General features: G+C 51.1%; 2 protein-coding genes across 2 annotated transcripts; one reads left to right on the top strand and one right to left on the bottom strand.

The window, feature by feature from the left end:
• Positions 1–992: 992 nt before the first annotated feature.
• Positions 993–6,362, top strand: TGME49_213800 (protein phosphatase 2b regulatory subunit, putative). Its single transcript, XM_002371076.2, has 5 exons — positions 993–3,026; positions 3,500–3,668; positions 4,327–4,557; positions 4,956–5,036; positions 5,622–6,362. The coding sequence occupies exons 1-5, from the start codon at positions 3,022–3,024 to the stop codon at positions 5,667–5,669; spliced, it is 534 nt and encodes a 177-aa protein (XP_002371117.1). The 5' UTR covers positions 993–3,021; the 3' UTR covers positions 5,670–6,362.
• Positions 6,363–7,677: 1,315 nt separating this feature from the next.
• TGME49_213790 (hypothetical protein) lies at positions 7,678–23,741 on the bottom strand. Its single transcript, XM_018779623.1, has 17 exons — positions 21,759–23,741; positions 20,954–21,036; positions 18,683–20,507; positions 17,685–17,958; positions 16,937–17,100; positions 16,026–16,269; positions 15,494–15,599; positions 14,600–15,029; positions 13,866–14,069; positions 13,023–13,420; positions 12,057–12,483; positions 11,529–11,824; positions 11,029–11,115; positions 10,083–10,185; positions 9,443–9,766; positions 8,385–8,443; positions 7,678–8,066 (listed from the first exon to the last, which is right to left on the bottom strand). Exons 1-17 carry the CDS (start codon positions 21,886–21,888, stop codon positions 7,935–7,937), a joined length of 5,286 nt encoding a protein of 1,761 aa, XP_018637907.1. The 5' UTR covers positions 21,889–23,741; the 3' UTR covers positions 7,678–7,934.
• Positions 23,742–23,812: the final 71 nt, after the last annotated feature.

The raw sequence follows: 23,812 nt of genomic DNA, 5'->3' as shown, positions 1-23,812 counted from the left end.
TCGGAGCGTCTTGGCCCTCGTGGAGCACTGCTAAAAAGGTTTCAAAACACAGACTGCATGCGATTCTCCCTTTTTCTTCCAAGGGTAGGGTGCTGTCCAAAGGGCGTAGGCAACGCGCGTGGTTCGACCGTCAAGTTGTTGCTCCTTCTGTCCCCGCTTCTCCTTTTCTTGGCTGTCCATGTTCTACCTCCGCGCAGGCATACTTTTTACACATTTATATGCACTTCCACAAATACGTGGATCTCTGTACAGATTTATGCTCATACATACATATAAATATATGCTTATATATGTATATATATGTATATATATGTATATTAATTATGTCCGTATGTAAATCTGTGTATTCCTATGCACATGCACCTCTGTTTAGCTCTCTTTGGAGGGCCTCACGTAGGTCCTTTCAACTGCATCTCGCTGCGGCCGACTATCCCTCTACAGCCAGCAATGCCTGTGGAGGTGCCTCTGCCCTTTGGAAAATAACACTGTGGGCGCGTCTTCTGTAAGTTTCTGTATCAACCTGGAGACGTATCGACTCTCCGAACATCGTGAATCGATTTAACAGCAACAGGGCGACTAAGGAAACGGCTGCTGTCCATCCTACAGGACAGAGAAGAGCAAAACGAACTGCAGTTCACACAAAAACCGACACAGGCCTCTCTCCCGCTCATGTAGAACGATGGCTCGCCATTTTCTGGGGGACGGAGCCACTGAAGTTTCCGAGTTGGAGGCGGCAGCTGGGTCGACCTTTTCTCTCTCTCCACTCTTCTTTATCCTTTCCTCCTCTCGTGCCCCTTGCTTCTCTTCTCCTTTCTCTCTCCTGGAGACTTCTCTCTTACCGTTAAACTAAAAAAAGTAACTATGAAACTCCACATTTCGTTTTCAAATCAAAGGCACTATATCTCATTTCATAGACATACTTTCAAAGTGGATGGAAACCATAAGTACATGTCTCTTCTCTGCTACAACTCGTCCATTAATCTCTCTTGAAACAAAACTTTTCTTTCTTCTCCTCTCGTTTTCTTCTCTTTCTCTCCGCTCTTGCTCCTTATCGACTCTTTTTCTCTCCTATATTTTCTCGTCCTCTTTCTGTCCTTTCTTCCGCTTTCTCTCCTTTCTTATTCTTCCTATGCTTTCGATCTTCTCCTTTCGTTCGCCGCTCCTTCCTTCTTGCTCTCTCCTGTTCGCCTTTCTTTTCGCTCCCCTCTTTGCTGGCCTCTTCCATCGATCGATCCTTGGCTGCTGCGCTTCCATCTCCCTTTCGGTTCTTCAAGCAAAGCAATGCGGAACCTCGAGGAAGACGCGGCACTGGAGAGAAGAAGCCGCCCAGCGAAAGTCAGAGTGGAGAGCGCGAGCAGCGAGGCATTTTCTCTGTCTGCAGGACGAGAAAAGGGTGCCACGAGAGGAGAGAGGGAAGAAGAGAAGGCGGAGGGGGAGTAAAGAAGAAGGGAAACCAAAGAGGAGACGCGCTGGAAAGACCGCGAGGAGCAGAGGAAGAACGGTCGAGGCAGAGACAGGGAGACAGTGAAGGGAGAGGAGGACAGTGGTACAGAGAAAAGGCGCGAGAAGCTTGAGAGCGAGAGAGAAGAGAGGAAGCTTTGCAAAGCAAGCCAGAAGGCGAGAGAGCTACACCCAATCCGCAGGTCTCGGCGGTGTCTGGTATTATACCTGGGGGAGGGGAGCAAGACACACGGAGGCCGCGAGGACGCAGAAAAGAGCAAGTGGAAGAGAAAACGGACAAGGCGAGGCGAAAAGAAGAAAGAAGAAAGGGGGAGAAAGACACGAGGAGAGATAAAGCGGGGAGTGGGGGGAGCTCTCACGTTTCTCCCAGCCTTTGCTGCGGGGCCGTATACAGCCAGCTGCTTCACCGACACACACCTATTCGTCCGTTTGAGGGATATCGGGGAAGCGTTTGCTGTCTCTGCGGGAGTTACTTTTGTTGTTTTTTGGAACTCCGAGCTCCAAACTCGTCTCGGCCTTTCTGGGCCTCCGTGGAGGAAAACTCCGAAACACCACAGAAAACCAACGGAGGCTTTCGAGCGCTTCTGCCCGCTCTCGCGGCTTCCGACCAGCGCGCGCCTGCACCCTCTGGAGTTCTTTCTCTCTTTCTTGACTTTTCGCAGACAAAGAACTCCCCTCGCTGGGATTCTGACTCGTTTTCTGCTCTTCTCCTCCTCTCTTCCCCCCAGTCTCTTGCCTTCCTCTTCTTCTCTGGAGGCTCTCCGACGAGCTCTGCGCTCTGAGGTGGATTTGCACCTGACCGCTCGACGGCTATATAAAAGAGTCGCGAGCTCGGCGCTCTGAGGGGTGCGGCTTTGAGCGGGAGGAGAGACGCCGGCGACGTTTCTTTACCGCCAGCTTTTTGAGTTTTCTGCGAATTTCCATTTCCAGGGATCGAAGCGAGAAACGAAATCCGGTGCAAAAAGAAAACGCCGCAAAAAGGTTCCCCTTCCTCCGCCAGTCGGTCGTGGTTCCCGTGAGGACACCGCGTCCTTCTCAAATTCTCGCCGAGTCAAACTCCGCGAAATAGTTTTCCTTCCTTCTCTACACACGAGAGGACGCAACGCGCTCTCTTTGCCTTTCTCGTTTTCTGCTTGTTTCCCTCCTGCGCCTCCTCTTTTTTTCTCGATCCGTTCGCTTCCCTCGTTGCCCCCGCCGAGGCTTCTCCTCCGTGCTCCTTGTTTTTTCCTCCAGCTTCGTCGTTTTTTTCTCGTCTTCCTCACACACGGGAGAACTGCTCTCTCTCTCTCCCCTCACGGGTCACCCTGTTACCTCGACCCTTTTTTCTTTCTTTTTTGCCTCTCTTTCTTCTTTCTTCTGGCACGCCTCCTTTGCGCCTCGCCTTCCTGGATAACACTGCCGCCGAGGGATCCGTCTTCACCTTTTTTCTGGTCCTCGGTTCCTCGTTCTGTTTTTCTCGCCTGGCTCGCGCGCATCCTTCTCTCGACGTCGTTCCTCGTTTTCTCTGTTTCTTTTCATTTCTCCTCCCTCGTCTCTTTTCTCCTCTCCACTGACGACACCATGGGGTGAGTCACTGCGCGCATGCGTCCGTCGCGAACGAAACGAAAAAAGATGCTGAGAAGGCAAGACAATCTCTTCTTCTGACCTTTGTGTTCTGCCTCTCGCTTCCACCCTTTATCAGATCTCCCAGATTTTACCTCCTTTGCTCTCTCCGTCGCGCTCCTGCACTCCCGTCACATGCATCCCTCCCTCCTTCCTTCTCTTTCATGTTCTCTTCCTCTGTCTCGGTCCCCCCGTGTCTCTCTGTCTTCTCTCTTCTTCTTCCCTTTTCTTCTCTCTCCTTCTTCTCTTTTCTTCTTCTCTTTTCTTCTCTCTTCCTCTTCCCGTTCGTCGTCTCTCTTTGTTTGCTTCTTCGCCTCTCTCCCTTGCTGGCGCGATGCCTTCTTTCCGCTCTCTGTGTCGACGTCCCCGTGCGTCGCGCCTCGCCGCGTCTTCGCTTCACCTTTTCTCCGCGCTTGTGCTGCATGCGTTCGCGCAGAAACGCGCAGGGACGGCTGAGTCCTCAGGAGCAGATGGACTTGCTCCACGCCGCGAACTTCAGCGAACGCGATTTGAAGAAACTGTACAAACGCTTCAGAGCCCTCGACACCAATCAGAACGGCGAACTGGACACCCACGAGCTCTTCGACGTCCCCGAACTTGCCGATGTGCGTTTCCTCTTTCAGACATGTCTCTCCTCTCTCTCCTCCTAGCCGCTCTCAGTCTGTAGGCTGTCGTCCGCTCTTCCCCGTACTTTGCATGCTTCGCGGACGCGCGCCCTGAGTCTCTCATCTCCTCTGTGTCGCGCGTCGCCTTTCTTCTGCGTTCGTCTCGACATTCGTCGTGCTCGCTCTTCGTCTCTTTCTCTCTTCCCTTCGTACTGGCTCTGTCGAAGCCTCCTCCCCCTCTTTCTCTTCCTCCTTTCTCTCGCTCTCCTCTCGCTCTGCTCTCGCTGCTCTCTCGCATCCTCTTCCTTTCTCGCCTGAGCGTCGGTTCCATCTCCACTCGGCCGTCGGCTTTTTCTTTTCGTCTTTCACTCTCTTCCGTTCGGAGAAGCAGGCCGCATGGCTGAGACGAAGCGTTCGCAGCTGAAAAAGGAACGTTGTGCCTTCCAGCTCCCTTCTCACTTTTTCTCCTCGAAACCTTTTGAGCTCGCTGCACTTCCGTAGCGCCTCTCCAGTGGTGTAGTTCGCCTTCGCGCGCTCTCTTCCTCCGCAGTTCTTTGTGTGTCTCGCAGTCGCTCCCTGCTTCTTCGTCGTCAGTCTCTTTTCCCTCGATGCGTCGTCCGCGTTTCCTGTCCCTGCTCTCCTCGCCGTGTATCTGCAGAATCCTCTGGTGAAGCGCGTCCTGTCGATCTTCGACACAAATGGCGACGGCAAAGTGTCATTCGTCGAGTTCCTCGTAGGCCTCTCCAAGCTGGCCGCGAACACCGACGAGTTCCAGAAAACGAAGTTTGCGTTCGACGTCTACGACATCAACAAAGACGGAAGCATCAGTAATGGCGAGCTGTTCGCGGTCATGAAAATGATGGTCGGGAGCAACTTGAACGATCAACAGGTCCGAGAAATTCAGAAACGTCTCAGTTAAACTGTTCAGAAACAGAAAAAAAACAACAGCTGCGTTCAACACTGACACACACATAAACATCTCGATACACCAATCCGAATATACATACAAACATATATATATATATTATATATATATATATATATAGTGCTGTGTAGAGATACATGTATGCTTTCATACGGATATATACATATGTATAGAAAGATATATCTGCATATAATCAGATATGTACATGCAGAAGTACATATATATATATATATATGTATATATGTATATTTGTATGTTAAAGGTTTACGGAGTGATGCGCAGGTCCAGATGCATGTCTTTCCATGCGAGTGATTAAACGTCTTCTCAAATTGTTTTTCGTTTCCTTGCATTCGATTTTTCAGCTGCAGCAGCTGGTGGACCGGACAATCGTCCAGGCAGACAAAGACGGCGATGGAATGATTTCTTTTGACGAGTTCCGCGAGGTAAAAAAGCAAGTCAGCGAATTTCGTTTTATCAGACATCGACATCGATACGTCTGCTCCAACCGTGTCGATGCCTCTCTCTCTCTGTGACTATATATATATGTATATATATATATATATATATATTTGTATATATTTGTATATATATATATATATATATATTTGTATTTGCGCATGAAAAATATTGATTGGAATATTTCCCAACAGCGCAAAGGGCGGTAGACACTCTGTGTGTGTGTACATTTGTGTCTTTGTGTAGGTGCTTTTCCGGTCGATTTTGAATGTGCAAGTTGCGTCGATGTGAAATGTATGTTTCTCCGTTTCCTGACTTGCAACTCAGCTGCGTCCGCGTTCAGGAGTGCGTAGAACGGATTTCCATCGAAGAGAAGATGATGCGATTGTGGAGCGCATTTTTTCCATGTGGTGTCTGTCTCTCGAGAAGGAAGAAGACAAAAAAAAGACCGACAGCAGACGTCTCGAGACGCCTTCTTGCTTCAAGAGCCTGTTCATGTGCGTTGCCGCGGGAGAGACGAGACTCCCGCTGCGCTTGCATCTGCTGGGACTGCTGTTTTCTGTTCTTCTCAGATGGTTTCTCACATTGATATCGCAGACAAGCTGAGAGTGGATCTGTGAAGAGTTCCTCTCGCTTCGAGACGTTCGCCTGCGCGTCCTGCAGAGCGGAAGGAGGGAGGAAGCGCACCATTCATCTCGTCGATTTTCGCAGCTTCTCATCGGCGCAGTCCCCGCAGCGGCGTTCTCTCGCGTTGTCGCTTCTCGCTTCTCCTCCTCGAGACGCGCGCAACCTTCGCGCTCTTTCTCTTCTCTCTTCCGTTCCACTGGGGAAGAGCGTCGAGAGAGAAGCAGAGAAGAAGAAGAACGGGAAGCGAGAGCCGAGCAGGAAAAATGATCACTGAATAAGAAGACCGAGGTGAAGGCGAGCGATAGGAGGCCAGAGGAGGGCAAAGGAAGGAGACGAAGAACAGGGAGAGTCTCAAGGTGGGGAGGAAGACGAGGAAGTTGGCCTTTGGGGAGGAGAGCGCGACAAAGTCCAGCGAGGGGAAGGAGACTTGAAAAAGGAACGTTTTTCGCTGTACAATATCATGGAACTTCCAGTTTTTATTTGCGGGGAAGAAAAGGGATGCAGACAGGCAGTGCGTCTTTCACACTCTTCTCTTTCACAGGTATACGCAACTTGCATGCTGGCACATACTCACCTGAACTCGCGCGTTGTTGTTTCGTTTTTCTTTTTTAATTGACTGTGGGAGCTCAACGCCTTCGCCGCATCCTCGAATGCAGACATGCGCGGAAAAACAAGAGCTCCGTGAGGGAGTCTTCTCCAAAACGTTTTGGAAACAACTCGACGTTCTTCCAGTGACAGTTCTTTCTTGCCACAATGCTGTCCTCTCTCTATCTACTTCTCTCGCTGCAGAAGGTAACTTTCACTTGTCCTTTTCTACGAGTCTCTTTTTCTTTCTGCTTCTCTGCGGTTTTCCTCTTCGCTCTTCTTCCAAGTTACACTTTGTCTGCGTCGCCTCGCCGTTGTCACGCTTTTCCTCTCTCTCTGCTTCCGCGTCCTCTCGGCGACTCTTCAGCTTCTTTCTTCTGTTTCTCTTCGCATCTCTATACGCTCGTTCTCTCGCCGCGCCCTGCCTCTGGTAACGTTTTTCTCTGCGTCTGTCCCAGACTCTATCTTGCTTGCGTGACGTCTGTGTCCGGCTACACCAGTCTCTGTCAGGACTCCTCTGCCTCTCTCTTCTCTTCTTTCTGGTGTGCTCTCGGCCTGCGTCTCCCTCTCTCGACCTCGTAGTCGCTTCCTTCTCGAAGTTGCGCGTCTTTGCTACTTCCTTCACGTATTTCTCTTCTCTGCTCTCGAAGGAAGGAAACGAGCGGCTATAAATGCGAATCAAGCAAGCGAACCTCAGGTTATCCACGACAACCGTTCGAAAGAAGCCTGGGAGAACACTGTAAACGTTGAGAACAGACGAGAAGGAACAACCTGTCACGCTGTATCTCTGCAGATCTCTTCACTCGTTCCCTCACGGCACAAAGTGCGTCGTCCACATTAGACTGCGGCGGCTTATACTCGGGGACCATGGAGATCGAAATGCAGGAATCTAGAGGGAGGGAGACACGTAGGCTAAAATATATGAAACATGTTCTGCAGACTCCTTTAGGAGATGCAGGTATCGAGAGATATGCATATATATGCGTATTGGCGTATCTGTATGCCTGCATCTTGTTTTGTGCAGTTCGATCTCTATATCTTTTTGCCGAGAAGTCTCTATCTCTCAGTCAGTTTTCCTATTCAGAGATGCTTCGAGAGACATGCGTGTCTTTCTCCAGACTGAAGGCTGTCTACAGTTACATGCATTAGCGTATGATTCAAATGCATTTAATTATGAGTCCTATAGTTGTGTATGCATGCGCTTCGATTGAGGGAAGGTTATGTGAAGACGTACACAGGAAATGCGTAAAGGAGACGGCCTGGAGAAACGTGGATTTTTTTCAGCACAGAATTGGTCTGCGAAGAGTCCTTCGCCAGTTCTCTTTGACTGTTTCTGTGTTACATTTTTCCAGTTTATTTTAGAAAAATATTTCCTTGAGTGCGAGAAAAAAGACGAAAGCACATCGTAGAGCGACAGAGATATTCAGTTCGATTCGAGTTTTGCGAATTTTTTGCGGGAAGCAGATGCAAAGAAACGGCCGAGGGAAGTGAGGGAAACCTGACAGCTGTCAAGAGGTAAACTCGAGATACGCAGGCAACCAGGGAGAGAAAACGCGCGGTGATTACTCGATTCGACCGTTGAATCTCTCGCGGACGAGGCTCGATATAGACGGGATGTAGAGGACGAGAGAAGAAGAAAAGAGAAAGAGGCGGAAAATAGTCAAGGAGGAGCTTCATGAAAAGCACTGCAAACACCACTTGGGCAGACGAGATTCTTCGAAGAAAGTGAGGAGAAACTCGCGCAGCTTCTTCGGCTCTGAAGGAAGGAAGAAAATCTTCGACCGGGTCGAGCCACTCAGTTGCGCCTAAAAAGGAAGAAAAGAAGAAAAATTAGAAGAAACTGTCAAGACCGAAAAACATCTCACAGCAGAAACGGAAAACAAGGAAGAAGCGATGGCGAGAGAGGAAGAGACAAAAACAAGAGAACTAACACTGATGGAAGGACGCTGAGTCGTCGAACAAGACAAGAAGAACCAAGGAAAGAAGAGCGACCGCGATTTTCTCTCTCTCTTCAGCGGCATCCACTGCGTTCATATTCTTGAAAAAACGAAGACGACACAGAGATAACATAACACAGGCATTATTATAGCTTTTCTCCGATTCTCTCTTCTTGCGTTCCTCACTCGAAGGGAGAGCCAGAGAAGCTTCGCTTGCCAGTTCGCGTTGACGACCAGCACGATGCCTGAAGGAGACAAAGCCACACTGCTTTCTCTCGTGTCTTTCCTCTTCTTTCTCCTCTTCCTTTTCCCTCCACAACCAGGCTCGAAAGAACCACTGGGACCAAGGGAAAACAGGCAACAAGAGGCAATATATATATATATATATACATATATATGTATATGTATACGAACATCCATGCATACCTGTTTATATTTGTAGAGCGTTCTCAGTATTGGCATATACATATGTACAAAGATGCAGCTCTCAGCATTCATTTATTTACATATATCTATCCATCTATATCTATCTATATGTATCTATATCTGTCTATATCTACCTATCTCTCTGTCTCTCTCTCTGTAGATATATATATATATATATATATATATTTATATAACTGCAGCGGTGGAGAGTGATCAACCTGCAGAAAGACTTCAGTTGTACACAAACGTAAAAGGGGACGTCTTCGGGGATTGTTTGTGCAAAAGCGAACAGAAGAGTGTGAGGAACAGCGAATCGTCACAGCATAAAGTACAGCCTTGGAAACGAGGAGAGACGCTGTACACCGACGCGTCCAGCAGTCGCAGGGTCGCACGAGCGAATCGAAAGGAACGACAAGTGCACTGGAGGGAGTTTCATCCACTTGGCGGGGAGCGGCAACCGATTGAAAAGATTGCTAAACCTGGCGTGGATTCTGGAGAATTGCAGTGATGATCCTCGAGAAAGAGAAATGCCTCAAAACAGCGAAAAGTATTCGGGAAAAATCAGAAATAAACTGCAAGGAACTAGAAAGGAGTGCGAAGAGACAGGCGCCGGACTGGAAGAAAGCAGAAAAGAGTCAGGGGAGAGCAGAGAAGAACTGGAAGGAAATTGACCTAGATCCGAGAACGCGACAAAGCGGAAAAGAAACGCGAAACATGAATGTGCACGATTATGCTTCGAAGAAGCAGAGGAGCTTTCCTTCTTGTCGAGACAAGACAGAACGGAACGGAATCGACAGCTTCGCTTTTCGCTTTCTCACCGAGCCTCTCAGGATAGAAGGCCTGCAGAATCACCTGCATTTGCAGGATTTCAGGAACAGGGAAGTTCTTGAAGGAGACATGTCTCGCATCCAGCAGAACAACCAGCTGCTCAACGTCACGACCCATGCTCTTCAGCGCCTCTTCCACGAGAAACACAAAGGCAAGTTTCCAGTCGCTCTCGCCGGAAGAACCAGCAGGAGAAGCAGACGACGAAAGTGCAGACGGAGAAGAAGAAGGAGAAGAAGAAGTCAGCGAAAGATTTCCTAGGCGGAGCACGAGACATGGGCGACCGAGACGATCATGGCTGTACACATATCCCCAACCTGCTCGAAAAAGGCAGAAAAAGGAAGAAAATCAAAGATGGATTCTCTGGTCAAATACTCATAGGCCACACACACATACACACATACATATATACATATATACATATATATATATATATACATATATATATATATATGTGTATGTATGTATGTATATCCTTATACGTGGTATTAGATGTCTGCCAACAGAAACACGGACGTAGATGCTCGCGCATTTAGAACGACTCAACTCGGCAGGTGCACATATACCTGAAGGGAGAATGCCTCGCAGTGTGGAGAGAGTGAAGAAGCTGAAGAGAAGAACGGCACCACTTACATTTCGAGAGTTGTTTGTGCACATGCCGGGCCTCCAAACAATCGATGCATGCAGCGGACTTCCAAGAAAGGAGTTGGAAAATCAGCGCGTCTGCAACTTGCACCTGTGAAAATCCAGGACTTCGCAAGGCGAAACTTCCAAGTTTCTACGAATCAAAACACCGCACTTCTACAGGTACATAAAACGACGAAAAGACGCATGCGCACCTTCATCTTTCTGCGTGATCCGCATCGCTCGGCATGGCCAGTTCTCGAGGCAAGGCGAATCTCGGGAGCAGCAATGCGTAGAGAGATTTACGCCGCATCGACGGAACGAAGAACACTGACGTATTTTATACACAAAAAAATATGTGTACATGTGCATCTCAATGGATAGCAGAAACACACACACATATATATATATATATATATATATCTGCAGATACATGTATAAATCTAAATATAAATATGTACATATATATATATATATATATATATTTATATGCATATGTATACATACGCACATATATATATATATATATATATATGAACCTGGACATACATATAGGGACGGAGAGACATCTTAATGGAGTAAATGGTCCTTTCTGTTTGCGGAGAGGCAGAGAGAGAGATTCTCCTGGAAGGACGGCGATGGTCACACACATTTTGTGACTTTTTCCCCTTTGCAGATTAACGCTTTCTCCGGTTTCGTAAACATGTTTACGTATTCTATTGGTGTTCGGCTACTGTTTTTTCTTGCTTTCGATAACTGGATTTCTCGAACCGCTGTTCACAAGATCCTTCTCCGGTCGACCTTGTAAGCTTCTTTCTGTGTAGGCTGACTCAAGAGGTCGATGTCACTTTTGTAGCTACATTATCACTTTCGTTTGTCTCCCTGAAGTTAGGATTCTCCTTCCTTCTGCAATTACTGAGTTGCTCGTTGTCTCCCGTTTTCTCAAGAAACTCACTTTCCAGTTCGCGACATGCAGAAAGAGAAGAACGTCGCGATGGAAAACACCGTAGGCTGCGTACCGCCGCAGCAAGATGTGAAGCGCCTGCAGAGGAAAAGACATTGGAGAAAATGCATTCGTTTTCTCACGCTTGAAAGTGGGCTCGAGGAAGAGCTAACAGACTGCCGCGAGAGGATTCCAGCTCTTTCCCTGTCGTTTTTCAACTGTAAAAAAAACCTTCGGTGTCACAGCAGATGTATCCCCAACAATCCCTCTCTGACGGCGCCTGTGGATCGCACGGAAGCCGCGGAAACGCCACCGCTGCGATGAGCCGCGAGATCTCATCCACGTGAAGCGATTCGCATCGCTTCTGCAGGCGTCGCTTTCTCTCCACGACCTGCTGTGCGTCGATCTATCTGCCTGTCGCGTACTCGTTCAGACGCGGCTTTCTGCGTCGCGCGCGCTAGGAACGACTTTCGCGACTGAGGCAGCAAGGAGCGGCTGTACGTTTCTCTTACATCTCTTTGGTGGACAGACAGTTCGTCAGGCCCAGCGAACATCAGCGCCTCGACGCGACTGTGCTGCGCCGCGTTCAGAGCAGCAGCAACTTCCACCGTGTCATCCCACCCTCCTCTCTCCGTCCCCGGCGACGACGAGGGAGAGGCAGAAGGCGAGGAAAGAGAAGCGAGGAGAGTCTCTCCAGAGCGATTCGAAACTTGAGAACGGGGGCAGCAAGTGGCGGGAGACAGAGAAACGGAAGGCTGGGCGTGAGTCGAGGCCGAAAACTCAGTGGAAGTTTCACAAGCTTCTGCATCTGAGGAGACACCATTCGAAGGAGAGAAAACAGGAACAAAATTGTGTTGTCGTCGCTTCACGCCGCCTCTCTGTCACCGTCTGGCTGCTTTGGAGCTCTCTACGTTTCTCGGGTGTCTCTGCGGCGGCGCCGACTATCGCGCGGATCTGTGTCGTGACCGAGAAACGCGCATGTCGACAGCAACGCGAGCAGCGCGGAAGAGAAACGGAGCTGAGCAGATCGAGAGACTCACGCAGGTTATCCGAACGCGTCTTGGCCAAGGTTGCGACATTGCGAATCCAGTCAAGATGCTCGAAGAAACCGGCAGCGAGCAAGGAGCAGAGAAGGAGGTCTCGCTTCCCCGGCGCGCAGGCGGCCTTCTCCCTCCCCCGCCCAGTGCTTCCCAGAAGAAGCAGGATACTCAAGAGAAGCGAAGGAACGGAGTCCGGACTCGAAGCGGCTTGCTGTCCGAGCGCCGCTGCATACGAACCCCCAGTGAATCGAGGCGAAGCAGATGGCGGCGAAGCAGAAGCAGAAAAGGAGGAAGAGAGCCGTTGTCGTTGACTCTTTCGGGGAGGAGGGAGACAGGCAGCAGCGAGAGGATCGCTTTGCAGACGGCGAAAGGAGACAAAGCATGCGACGGTCGAGCGACTCCAAGGATCACTGGCATTGCGGCGGATCTGAAGACGCAACAGGGGAACGCCCGAGGCAGGGAGAGTCGTGTAGGTGGGGAGCAGCCCAGTGGCAACGGCCAAAGCGCCATGAGACTGGGCGAAAGAACGAGAACGAGACACCGTCCTTGCTGTTTTCTACGCTGTCCCTCTGGAGGAAGACTCGTTTTTCCTCCGTTCCAGTCCACGTCTCACCCACGACACCCAGACCTCTGCATTCTTCCCCGTCGATTCTGCAGAACTCTGTTCTCTTCTTGGCCTCTTCCGCGACGTCGGCCTCTCGCGACATCTCTCTTCTTCTCTCGTTCTCTCCCCCCTGTTCCCCGCGCGAGCTCTCCCTGCACCTGCCTGGCCTCTCCCATGTTTTTCCCCGTTTCCTCTCTCTCGTTCTCTTCGCTCCGTCTCCTCCAAAGGGTGCGTCGCGAAGTCTGTTTGCCTGGCGCTGCAAGCGAGAAGTTTTCTCGAGACCGAAAAAACAAGACGCGCATCCGGCCTCGGCGCGGTGGCAGATCGACCTCAGGCTCTCCTGAAAACATCTCTGGACGTACCTCCCATCCGAGGAAGTCGACGTCCAGGTCCACCTCGCGAGCAGTGAGGCTGAGAGCGGCGCGCCGCAGCATTTCGCGGACTCGCCGTCGAAGACCGCTTTCCTTTGCAATTCGAGAGAAAGTCCTTCGCACCCTCCCTGCCACTGGGAAGCCGACGCGCTTTGCGGCCATCCATAAGGAAAGCAGCGAAGACGCAACTCGACAAAATGCGTCGCGAGGCGTACGAGAAGCCTTCGAGGTGAGAGAAACGCGCGACGCCTCGTCGGCGGCCTGCGTCGCGCCTCCTCGGACTTCGGAGGGAAGCTCCCGAGCTGGCGTATCGTGAGCAGACGGCACCGAAGAGCAGGATTGTGCAACGATGAATGCGGCAGAAAGCTCACCGAATTCGCGAGATGACTCTGAGAGAAGAAGGGGAGAGAAAGATGAAAAGAAGGAAACAGAATGCGGGAAACGCGAAAAGAAATAAGGAGAAGCACCGACACACAGTCGCGAGTTTGGATGCCCGTCGTTCGTCCGAAGATCCCTCGCTACCGAGAGAAAGATTCTCCTGTTTGAGGCTCTTGCCTCCTTCGTTTTCCTCTACTCGTCTTTCCCCTTCCTGCGCGGTCGTATTCTCGCCTGGTCGTCTTCTCTGCTTCCGCTGAAGTCCTTCTCGATCCTCCCCTCGGTCGCTTCTTCCGCTTCTCTTCGACCTGCGACTCTCGAATGCCTCTTCTGTTCCCTCGTGTCTCTTGCTCTCTTCTTCCTCTTTCTCCGGCTCGACTGCCCTTTGTCGACTCTCCTGCGTCTCTCCCCGTTTGCCAGTTTTCTCTCCTTTCTTTCCTTTCCACGTCCTCAGCTCACCTGTCCACCCAGAGCGCAGCAGGCGAACGCGGGCGGTGCGTGTGAAGGGGAGAAGCCGCAGACCGGCGACGAGGAGAATAAGAAGAAGCGAAATAAAAGAGAGAGGCGTTCGAGGAAGAAGCAGAAAAACGAGAAAAAGAAACGCCGCTACAGGACGCAGCAGCTGAAACAGCGAGTGAAGCATCAGGCTGTGCGCCGCTGCGCCTGACGAGAAGACGCGAGAGAAAAAAAGAAGTTTACGAAAAATGAAAGAATAAGAAAAACGACCTCTTTGTCATCTCTAACCTCTCTATTCATCCGTTCAACAAACAAGCAAGCATCTGCATATATATATATACATATATATATATATATATTTTCATGAATATAAATCTATGTTTGATAAAAGTGTAGAGACATGCTCTTGACAAGAGTTGAGTCTGCAGTTTTCTCCAGAATTTGTGGTGTCTGTTACAGCTTGAATCACAGTGCCGGTTTCCAGTGATGGGTCATTCTCAGACTTCCTTTGCCTCTTTATTTTCGTAATTTCCTTGCGTTTTACTCGAAGGGTGTGATCCGTTTCCTTGGGCAAACACACGTCTGATCTCCACTATTCTCGTTTCTGCTCCCTTTTCCTTCCTTACTTTCGTCGTTGCCTTTCCTCTCATCTTTCCCTCTTCCTTCCTCTCCTTCATTCTTTTTCTTCTTTCCCTTTTTGCGCGTTTTTTTCGTCTCCTTCTTGAACGTTCTCGCACCTGGCTCGGCACACAGGCCAGCCTGTCGCCGGCCGACAGGACCGAGCGGCAGGAGTGGAAACGTGAGCTGCAGGAGATCAGCGTCGGCTTCTGCGTCTGCCTCTGGGTCGCTGCGACTCTGCCGGTGAGCAGACGCCCCAGCCGGTCTCTCGCGTCTCAGAAACTCAGGCCTCGAGACAGAGGAGTAGTCTACCGAAGCAGACGAAGGAAACGAAGCAGACGAAGGAAACGAAGCAGGAGAAGAAGAGCGAGAAGGAGAAGAAGAGCGAGAAGGAGGAGCGAGAGAAGAAAAAGATCTTGTCCTAGATCCAAAAACGTCGAGGAGACGCCAGTGACTCCGAGGAGAGGCGCCAGGCACGATGCCTGGAGCGGGAGCGACGGCAGCGGCGGAGAGAAGCTTAGGATCCGCCAGATGGTGGAGCACAACCTCCTGAAGAGAGAAAGAAAAACTCAATTTGCGAGTCACCGGACAGAAGAGAGAACGAAGACGGCAAAGGCAGGAAAAAAAGAGAAGCACGAGGAAACCAGAGTGGAAGAAAAAGACAGAAAGGAGAAGAGACAGAGAACAGACAGAGAAGAAAAGAGACAGAGAGGAACACCAAGTAGAAAGAGAAACAAAAAGAGAACGAGAGAACACAGTAAGGGAGAGGCACACGGTAACGATTGGGGTCGCGAGAGGAAAAACGGGAGGCCAATCGACTGAGAAGAGTCACAGATCCAGAGAAAGCGACATGGAGAAAAAATGGTGACAGACGAGGACCAGAGAACGCCACAGAGCAAAGACAGCATGGGTCGATAGAGGAGAGAGACCAGAATCTGAGGAGACAGCAACGAGAGCGCTGTTTGGGGAAGGAAGCGTTCCGAAAAACTGTCGTCTGACGACGTTGTGCCGACCAGAGGAGCGTCGATCACGGTAAACGATAGCCAGCGAAGCGAATTGGTTGAATCGACGAAGACCTCTCGATTTCCGGCCAGGTACACAGGAGTCCAGTGCGAGTTTCTGTGCATACAGAGAAACACAAATGTCAAATCGCCGCAGACGGATTCGAGAGACAAATGTACACTGTCTCTCAGCTGTTTTTTCATTTGCTCTTCTTCTCGATCTCTCTCTTCCCCGTCGCTTCGCTTTCTTCCCTCCTGTAGGTTGCCTGCAAGCTCAGCATTTTCGTTTGAGGGAGAATCCTGCCTGTGTTTGCGCATGTTCTTCCTCAGTGGCATCTCGCTCTCGTTTCTCCACTCTGTCCAGCTTTTCTCGTACCGTTCCTTTCCTTCTCCTTCCTCGAGCTCCCGTCCTGTTTTCTCTCTTCCTCTTCGTTGTGGCGTTCTTCCCTCTGTTCTCAGCTACCTTCTCCACTTTTCTTCTCGCTGTTGCAAGCCAGTCCACACTCTGTTTTCTCCTTTTGCTCATCTGTCTCGCATGTCTCACCGAGAGAAGCAGAGCTTCTTCGCCTGTTGATGGAGGAGAGGCGCGAGCGGGCGAAGACAGCGCGGCATCCGAAGCGTCAGACGCTTCTCGCTTGCTCTTTCTCGCTCCTTCGCTGAAGAAGTGGATGACAAAGAGCGAGAATTCTCGTAGCTCGTCGCATCTGCACAGAGCGAAGAAGAACGCGTTAGGCCGACATCTCTCGAAGGCGGAGGAAGGTCCTGTCGCGGCCGCGAGGAGAAAGCGCCTGCGAGAAGCGGACACAGAGAGTCAAAAGACGAGAAGAAACTCAAGCCAACTGTGAAGCGGAGAAAGGAGCCAGAAGAGCGGAACGGAGAGGTTGAGTCTTGAGAAGGCCGGAGCGGTTTCTCTCGACCGCTGCAGCGACAGCGGCCGATTACTAGAGCTCTCTACACAACGCGCTTGCGTGAGATAGAAACGGTTTCTGTGCGGAGCGGCGCCGGTGCTGCGGCGTTCGCGGGGATCCACGGACAAAGTCCAAGAGACGGAAAACGAGAAAAGTCCTCAGAAACAAGGAACAGGGTCTCTCTTCCTCCACAGAGAGATCGGCACATTTGCAGACCCACAAAAAGCGGGATGTTTATTGACGCATGTACACGGCTGATGAAGATGGGTGGATATAGACAGTCCTTTAAAAAGGCATCTTTGGACTCAAAAAACATAAATATTCCTTGTGTCTGAAGACAAAAGTGGACAAAAATGGCGGCGTTCCTCGCTTGCACTATTGGGCCTCGCCTGAGAACCCCCCCGAGACGAAGTCACACTTGTTTCAAGAGTTAAAGAGAAAATCGAGACAACCAGAGACGGCTTTCCTCGTTCCTTGACACTCGCAGAGCGAGAAAGACACTGGCAACACAGTTTCCTCTCTGCGCTGCGACAAGCAGTGCCCTCACTAGACGATCCTGCCGGACGCGCAAGGTACGAGAGAGGGAGAGCATTATGGATGAGCTGGGAGAGAGGAAGAAAAATCTCGGGTGGAGGCAGACGCAGAGTCGGGAGCTGCAGCGCTGGCGGACGCAGACGGCAGGCTGCAATCGCTGCTCTCAGAGCATCCAGCCTGAAACAGAAACAAATGGCAACGACGCTCGTTCGGATCGTACACGGACTTCCGCGCATCTCGCTCTCGACAAACAGAAAGACACACGATAAATTCACCGCACAAATTCATTGTGCGTATATCCGTATATATATATATATATATATATATATATGAATGTATGTATACGTATATGTATGTATGTATGTACATATATGTATGCATGTATGTATGTAGACAGATGTGCCTGTCCCTAGACATATGTCCGTATACAAGTATGTATAGACTCGTTTACAGAGATGTATACCTATGTACATACGTTTATATCTATCTATCTATATATATATATATATATATGTAAACGAGGGTGGAGTCGCAAAGCACAAGTCGGTGAGTGTGTAACAATTTGTCTTTTTGACGAGAAAAGGAAAAGAAGCCTTCACACATCGAGAGGGCATTCTGCCGGGTGCCTTGACTGCACTCAGCGAGCAGAGGTGACCTCCGTGCTCCGGTGGTTCCTCCCTCATCCCTTCTTTCTGTGGAACTTTTTCTCTGCAGGCCATGCTCTTGGTCTCTCTCTCTCTCTCGTGTGTACGCAGCTTCACCAGCTCAACGCTTCGTCTTCAGCAGTTAGGCCGAGGTGGAGAACGTTCCACTCTTTCTCATCGAAGGGAGGAACGTTTTCCTTCTCGCCGACCGACGTCGCAGAAGGCAGCGAAGTCCACGAGGGCGCGGCTTTCAGTTCGGCGCTCGACGCAGAAGGAACGGCAGAGTCGGACCGCATTCCCCATGCCTCTGCACTCTGCGTTTGCCAGCGAACCGTGAAACTCCAGATGTCCAGGCCGCTGAGGTCTGCGTTGTCGTCAGGGGCGAAGAGGCCTGCAGCGAGAGAAGCGAAAAAAGTCGCAAAAAACAGACGCAGGCATGCTGCACCGCGCTGAAGACCAGCAGGACGAGAGCGGGTGAGAGAGAGAGCGCGGAGAGATAAGAACGGATGAGAGAGAAGAGAAACAATGGAGCAGTACGAGAGCGCGAGAGCGCGAGAGCGACAGGAAGCAAAGGAATACGAAGAGAAGAGGAAGAAGAACCGGCCTTTGTCACTTGTCGAGCGCAGTGGAGAGAAGCAAAAACAAACTGTAGATGTCTGCTGGTTTCCTCTTCTCATTTTCAATACAATACAATCAAAAATGCAAGCAAAAAAAATAAAAAAAAACAGGAACTGCCTAAACACACAGACGCACTTGTCGAACAACCCTGTCCAACGAAGATGTCATCACAGCCAAAGACACCCGTCGTCTACTGTTTTCCAAAAACAATCTTTTGTTCTTCACCGCATATTCCTCTCTCTTTCTCTTTTCCTTTTCTCCTTCTCCCCTCTGTTTGTCTCGCCTTATTCTCCCGCTCCGCTTCCTCTTCTCCTTTTCTCCTTCTCCCTTCTTTTTCTCGCCTTATTCTCCCTCTCCGCTTCCTCTTTTGCTTTTCTCCTTCTCCCCTCTGTTTTTCTCGCCTTATTCTCCCGCTCCGCTTCCTCTTTTCCTTTTCTCCTTCTCCCCTCTTTTTTTCTTCGCCTTTCGCTTTTTTGCTTTTTTTGTGAGTTTTTCACCTTCGACTATAGCGTGTTGGAGGGAGACGGAGGTCTTCGGCTTCACGCTGTTGCAGTCGCTGTAGCATTTGAGAAGGAAACCGTCAAGGACCAGCCACCGCTGGGTCCACTGATGGTAGAGCGATCCGACGCTGTGCTTCCAAATCGATCCGCTCTTCCGAGCCGCGAGACGCGAAGTCAGTGGGAACGACGCGGGGAGAGCAGGCAGTGCACCGAACCGCTCTCGCAGATCCACATTCTTCCTCACTCTCTCGCCGCCTCCTCTTCTCTCTCCTCTTCTCTCTCCTCTTCCCTCTCCTCTTCTCTCTCCTCTTCCCTCTCCTCTTCTCTCTCCTCTCTCTGTTCTTTCTCCAGTCCTCTCTTTGTCTCCGCGAGACGCGACGCGGTGCACCGTTTCTGCGCTGACGACGGGAGCAGCGAACGAAGCGGAGCGTCGAGAGTGCTGCATCGATGCGCCTCTCGGGGCATGCGTCGAGCGGGAGATTTCGGCCGCAGTTCTCCCTGCGTCTCCTGCTTGTCTCAAGGTCACAGGCAGACCTGTCTCGCTGTCAGGCGAAGCCGCGATCGGCCGTGAGAGCGGAGACTCTGACCTGTCCGAAGTCCTCTCGCCGTCCTTCCTGGTAGGCGTCGACACACCCGAAGGACTTCTGTAAAACTGGTACCCCAATACCCGCGAGCAAGTCTCGACTCTCTGAACTGCGCCTTCATCCCCCAACTCCAGCGCCTCCGGAGACGAAGCCGACGCGTCGCTCTCCTCAGAGTTCTCGCGGAGAACCGTCGACGCAGGGACAGACACTCTCACCGTCTCCACTCGCGGCGAAGACTCATCAGAAGACGCGGAACTCCTGACGCCTTGCCAAGAAGACGCAGAGGAAGAAGACGAAGAAGAGGGATAAGGAGGGAAGGAAGAAGAAGAGAAAGAAGAAGAAGAGGAAGAAGAGGAAGAAGAGGAGGGAGAGACAAGAGAGGAATCGCGTTGAGGCATCGGAATTGGAATCACTGAAGGCCTGCTTTCCGGATGTGTCTGTGGACTGCAACCAAGGTGGGTGAAGAACGAAGAACTGGCTTTTGCGAGTTCTTTGTTGCTTCCTGCTTCGTCAAGGCGCGAATCTCCACCGCCGGCGTCCTCCGGCTTTTTCGCAGATTTTTCGCGGCCGTCGTTGCCTGTCAGCTGCTCTCGTCGCGGCGCAGCGGCGCAGGCTTCTCTCGGCCGCACGACAGACGAGTCGCCGGCCGCGAGAGGAGACTCAGGACAGCCAGAGCCGAGAGCCGGCGAGGGCGTGAGGCTGAGAGGAGACGGAGAAGAAGAGTTCAGAGCAGACGACCCTCGTGTGCCTGGCAGCGTCGAGGAAGAAGCGTTGAAGGCATTTCTGAAGCGGCGCTGGTCTTCGGTTCGACGCCTCCGGTCGCTCGACGGCTCTGCGCGAAGTCTCTCCTGGTCGTCCACTCTCGTCTCTTTTGCGTCCGCCCTCTGCTCTCTGCGCGTCGTTTCTCTCTCGTTTCTCGGACCGATTTCCAGGGAGTTCGCGTCCTCCGTCGAAGCTCCTTCGCCTGAATGCGGAATGGTCTCTCGAGCGCTTCTGCCCTCAGCGTCTGTCGAGCCTTCGCCGGCGTCACAGGCTGCACAGACCGCGGACGCGGCAAGCGAGGCGACTCCCGAAGATGCGTTGGACGAAGAAGCAGGCGACATGCGACGTCCTCGCGTCGAGTCGACCTTCTTCTTTTCTTCTTGCCAGTCGGGCCGCAGAGCCGCGAGAAGAAAAAGAAAATGCTCGGACGCGGTCGAGGCGGACTGATGGAGAGCAGACGCCTGCATCCACGTCTCCTGAAAAAGAGAGAAGGTAAAACGAAAACGCCGTGTACAAGGACAGACGAGAAGAGACAGAGGAGCGTACAAGCAGATGCAGAGAAGATGCAGAGAAGATGCAGAGAAGAACCGAGAGAAGAAGAAGACAGAGGAAGAAACGGGGATGTCAGAGAGGAAGAGGACGGGGGCAGTCTGGAGAGCTAGTGGGGAAGAAGACGAAGGGAGAAAAGACAGAAGACGAGGCATCCGGAAGTCGCGGAAGAGAGAAATGGTCGCGACAATACGAGAGCGAGAGAAAACGCGGCAGCACAAGAAGTGAAGAAGAGCCAACATCGAATCCGAAAGAAAGGGGGGAAGAAGGGCAGACCAGGAGAACGCAGGGAAAGAGAGGAGCAAGAAAAGATAACGAGGCATGGAGAGACGAGAGAACACAAAGGAGACGAAATGCGTTTCCTCAGACTCACCCACTTCCAGCCGTCGAGGCCTCCCAGGTCCGGAGGGAGCTCCTTCGCTGTGCACGGGCCGCATGCAGCGACTTTAAAGAGGCCTGGAAAACAGAAGAAGCGACAGAATGGGGAAAACGAATAACTGGAACAAATAAAAAAGAAAAACGCGGACATACAAAGCACGGAAAAGAGAAGAGTCCTCAGAATAATCGAGAACAAGAATGACGTGAAAGGCGAAAGAACAGACGGCGCGAGAGGCACGAAGAATTGTTGACTGTGACGTTTGCGTTGAAGGGATTCTTAAAAGATCAAATAAATGCTCGATAAGAACTACTGCAACGATCTTTGGAATTGCAGGAAAAAATCGAATGCTCCCAACGGCTCCTGAGCTGAGAACGCACAACGCCGTGTGACGGTATCCGCGCGGCTCTCCCCTGCTCTCACGCTCTGTACATATGTATATATATACATATATATATATATATATATGTATGTTTAGAGAGAGAAGAGAGAGAAGGGCAAAGAGTAGAGGACGTCGAGGTCGTGTAGAATGTTGCTTCGAAGGATGATGGAAGTTGAGACTGAACCGACAGAGAGAAACGATGCACACAGAGACGAAAGAAGGCAACAAGCATAGGCAGTGGAACAAAGGAAAACAGCGAGGTGGACGGACGCTTGGAACGAGGGAAAACATGCAGGAAGAGAGGAACAAGATGCGGATGAAGAGAGAGATGCAAGGATGTACGGGAGACAGAGAGGGAACCGTGGAGAAAGAGGAAGAAGGAAATGTAAAAAGAGGGAAAGACAGGTAAACAACAATTACCGTAGAGCTTTCTCCACTCTTGGCCTTCCTCGTCCCAGCCATAAGCGGCGCCAGAGGAGACGAACTCGGCTGCCTCTCGAAAGAGGATCTCGTCCTCCAAATTCCCCCTCTTCCCTCGACTGGAAATCATCTTTGAAAGCACAGTCTTCACGAGCTGGACGTTCTCCTGTCTTCGATCTCTCCTTCTCCTGCTCTCTCTATGTGTAAACTACATCTCTCCACCTTTGTCTCCCTCTCTTTAGCTCTTTCTCCTCCTCTCTCTCTGTACGTCGTTTTCTTTGTCTCTTCTCCTCTTCCTCTTGTTTTCTGTTCCTATATCTCTTTGTCGCCTGTCCTTCCAGCTAGACGTTGGAAGACAAATGCTGCGGCATGCAATGAAGCGGCCAGTCACGAGGATCGAGAGAAGCTGTCCATCAGAGGGAGAGAAGACGACGTCGAGGACGGAGTGCATAAGAGAAAATTGTGTTTCTGAGAGCTTGGGTGCAATGAGGACGAGCGAGTGACCAGCTGGAAGAGGCGCAGAGCAATGGTGCTGCATCGCAGGAAAGAGCGGACGAACGGCAAGACGAAGAGAAGAAACGAACGCGAGAAAAGGACAACGAGGAAAGAGACACGAGGAGAAGGAAAAGGAAAACAAGAAAGTGAGCGAGTCGAAAATTGGGAAGAACGACCGGACGGGAGGGGCGAAATTTGCGAGAAGAACGAGGAAACTGCGAGAAACGCAAACAATGACGGAGCCGGGATTCGTGAGGGGAGGCGAATTTTCTCTGTGCAATTCTCCGCGAAGCAAATCCTTGAAGAAAGAGTGAAGCTGAATCCCCGAAAGTTAGAGAAGAAAGACGACCAGCCAGACGCAAGAGGACAAGACAAGGAAACACTCGCTTGCCTGGAACGCGACTTTTGGGGGGTCGCCAGTGCATGCCAATTTCGCGTCCTCCGCAGCGTTCGGCTTTACAACGCCCGGCGTTCGGCTTCCCCCTGCTCAACAAGAGTTTTTTCAGCGCGAGAGTTGAAAGTATTTTTCTCGCTTTCTGAAGGAGGGACTTCAGCACCCGCATTTAGAAGGTCTCTTTCACTCCCTTCGCTCTCGTCCTGCGTCCGTTGCTCAGCGGTCTCGCTAACCAACGGGGAGAGACACTGCAAGCGGATGTTCGTCCACTTGAGACAATCATTCCGAGTCACAGAGAAACCGAGACGTCTCCAGATGCGAAGCTCCAATCTTTCTGTCACTGGGAGGTCTCATGCTTGCAGGAGTGTGACGAAGAGGCGCAGGAGCTCTTTGGGTTCCTGGAACGGCGGCCAGCCTGCAAGATCATCTGCACTGCTAGTTCGTCATTCCAGAAGTGACGATAACGCATGAGGAACGGAAGCGAATTCGCCGTCTGCTTTTGTGTTAGTGTCGCGATCGATAGCAGACTCCACGCAGCAGTTCTTCCGGAAATCCTCTTCCTCAGACTCGAAGGGCAAGCCGCGGAAACGCAAGCAGAAATGGAGAGGAGGAGGAAACATATCACAAAGAAAATGGGTAAAATCAAGGAATGAGGCTCAGCGAGGCGATCCGTTTTCCTCGGAGATCCTTGGCAAACGTTTGTTGCGTCAGAATTCTCCCTCGATTCGCGAGTGCGTGCGGCAGGGAGACGGGTGCATTTCCGGGAGAGGGAAAACGGCAGAAAACAACGAAGCTCTTTCAGTTTTCCTGCGTTGGTCCTGGAAAGAGCCTTTCGTAACTCGCAGAAAACAGGGAACAAAGGCTTGCGAGCAGGCAAGTCGAAGGACTTTCGTCTTCAACGCGAACAAAGAAGATCCACGTTTCAGTGTCATCATCGGTTCCAGGCTCGACAGAGTCTCAAGTCTGTTGCTTGTTTCACACGGGGTGTTCGGACTCCAGTCCGTATGTCCTCATCTCTCACTTGTGACCAAGAGGAGATCACTAAACAACGTCTCACGCGTAGAGTCTATATGTAAGCCTTCATGTTGTCGCGAGTTTAACTAAGGGGCGCGGCGCAGAAGCTGCGTTCTCGCCGTATTCTCCGTGTGTTTCTCTCAGTACAAGC

The sequence above is a fragment of the Toxoplasma gondii genome, chromosome V, assembly GCF_000006565.2.
Source record: "Toxoplasma gondii ME49 chromosome V, whole genome shotgun sequence".
Classification (NCBI taxonomy): Eukaryota; Apicomplexa; class Conoidasida; order Eucoccidiorida; family Sarcocystidae; genus Toxoplasma; species Toxoplasma gondii.
This window is presented reverse-complemented; position numbering and strand designations above follow the sequence as displayed.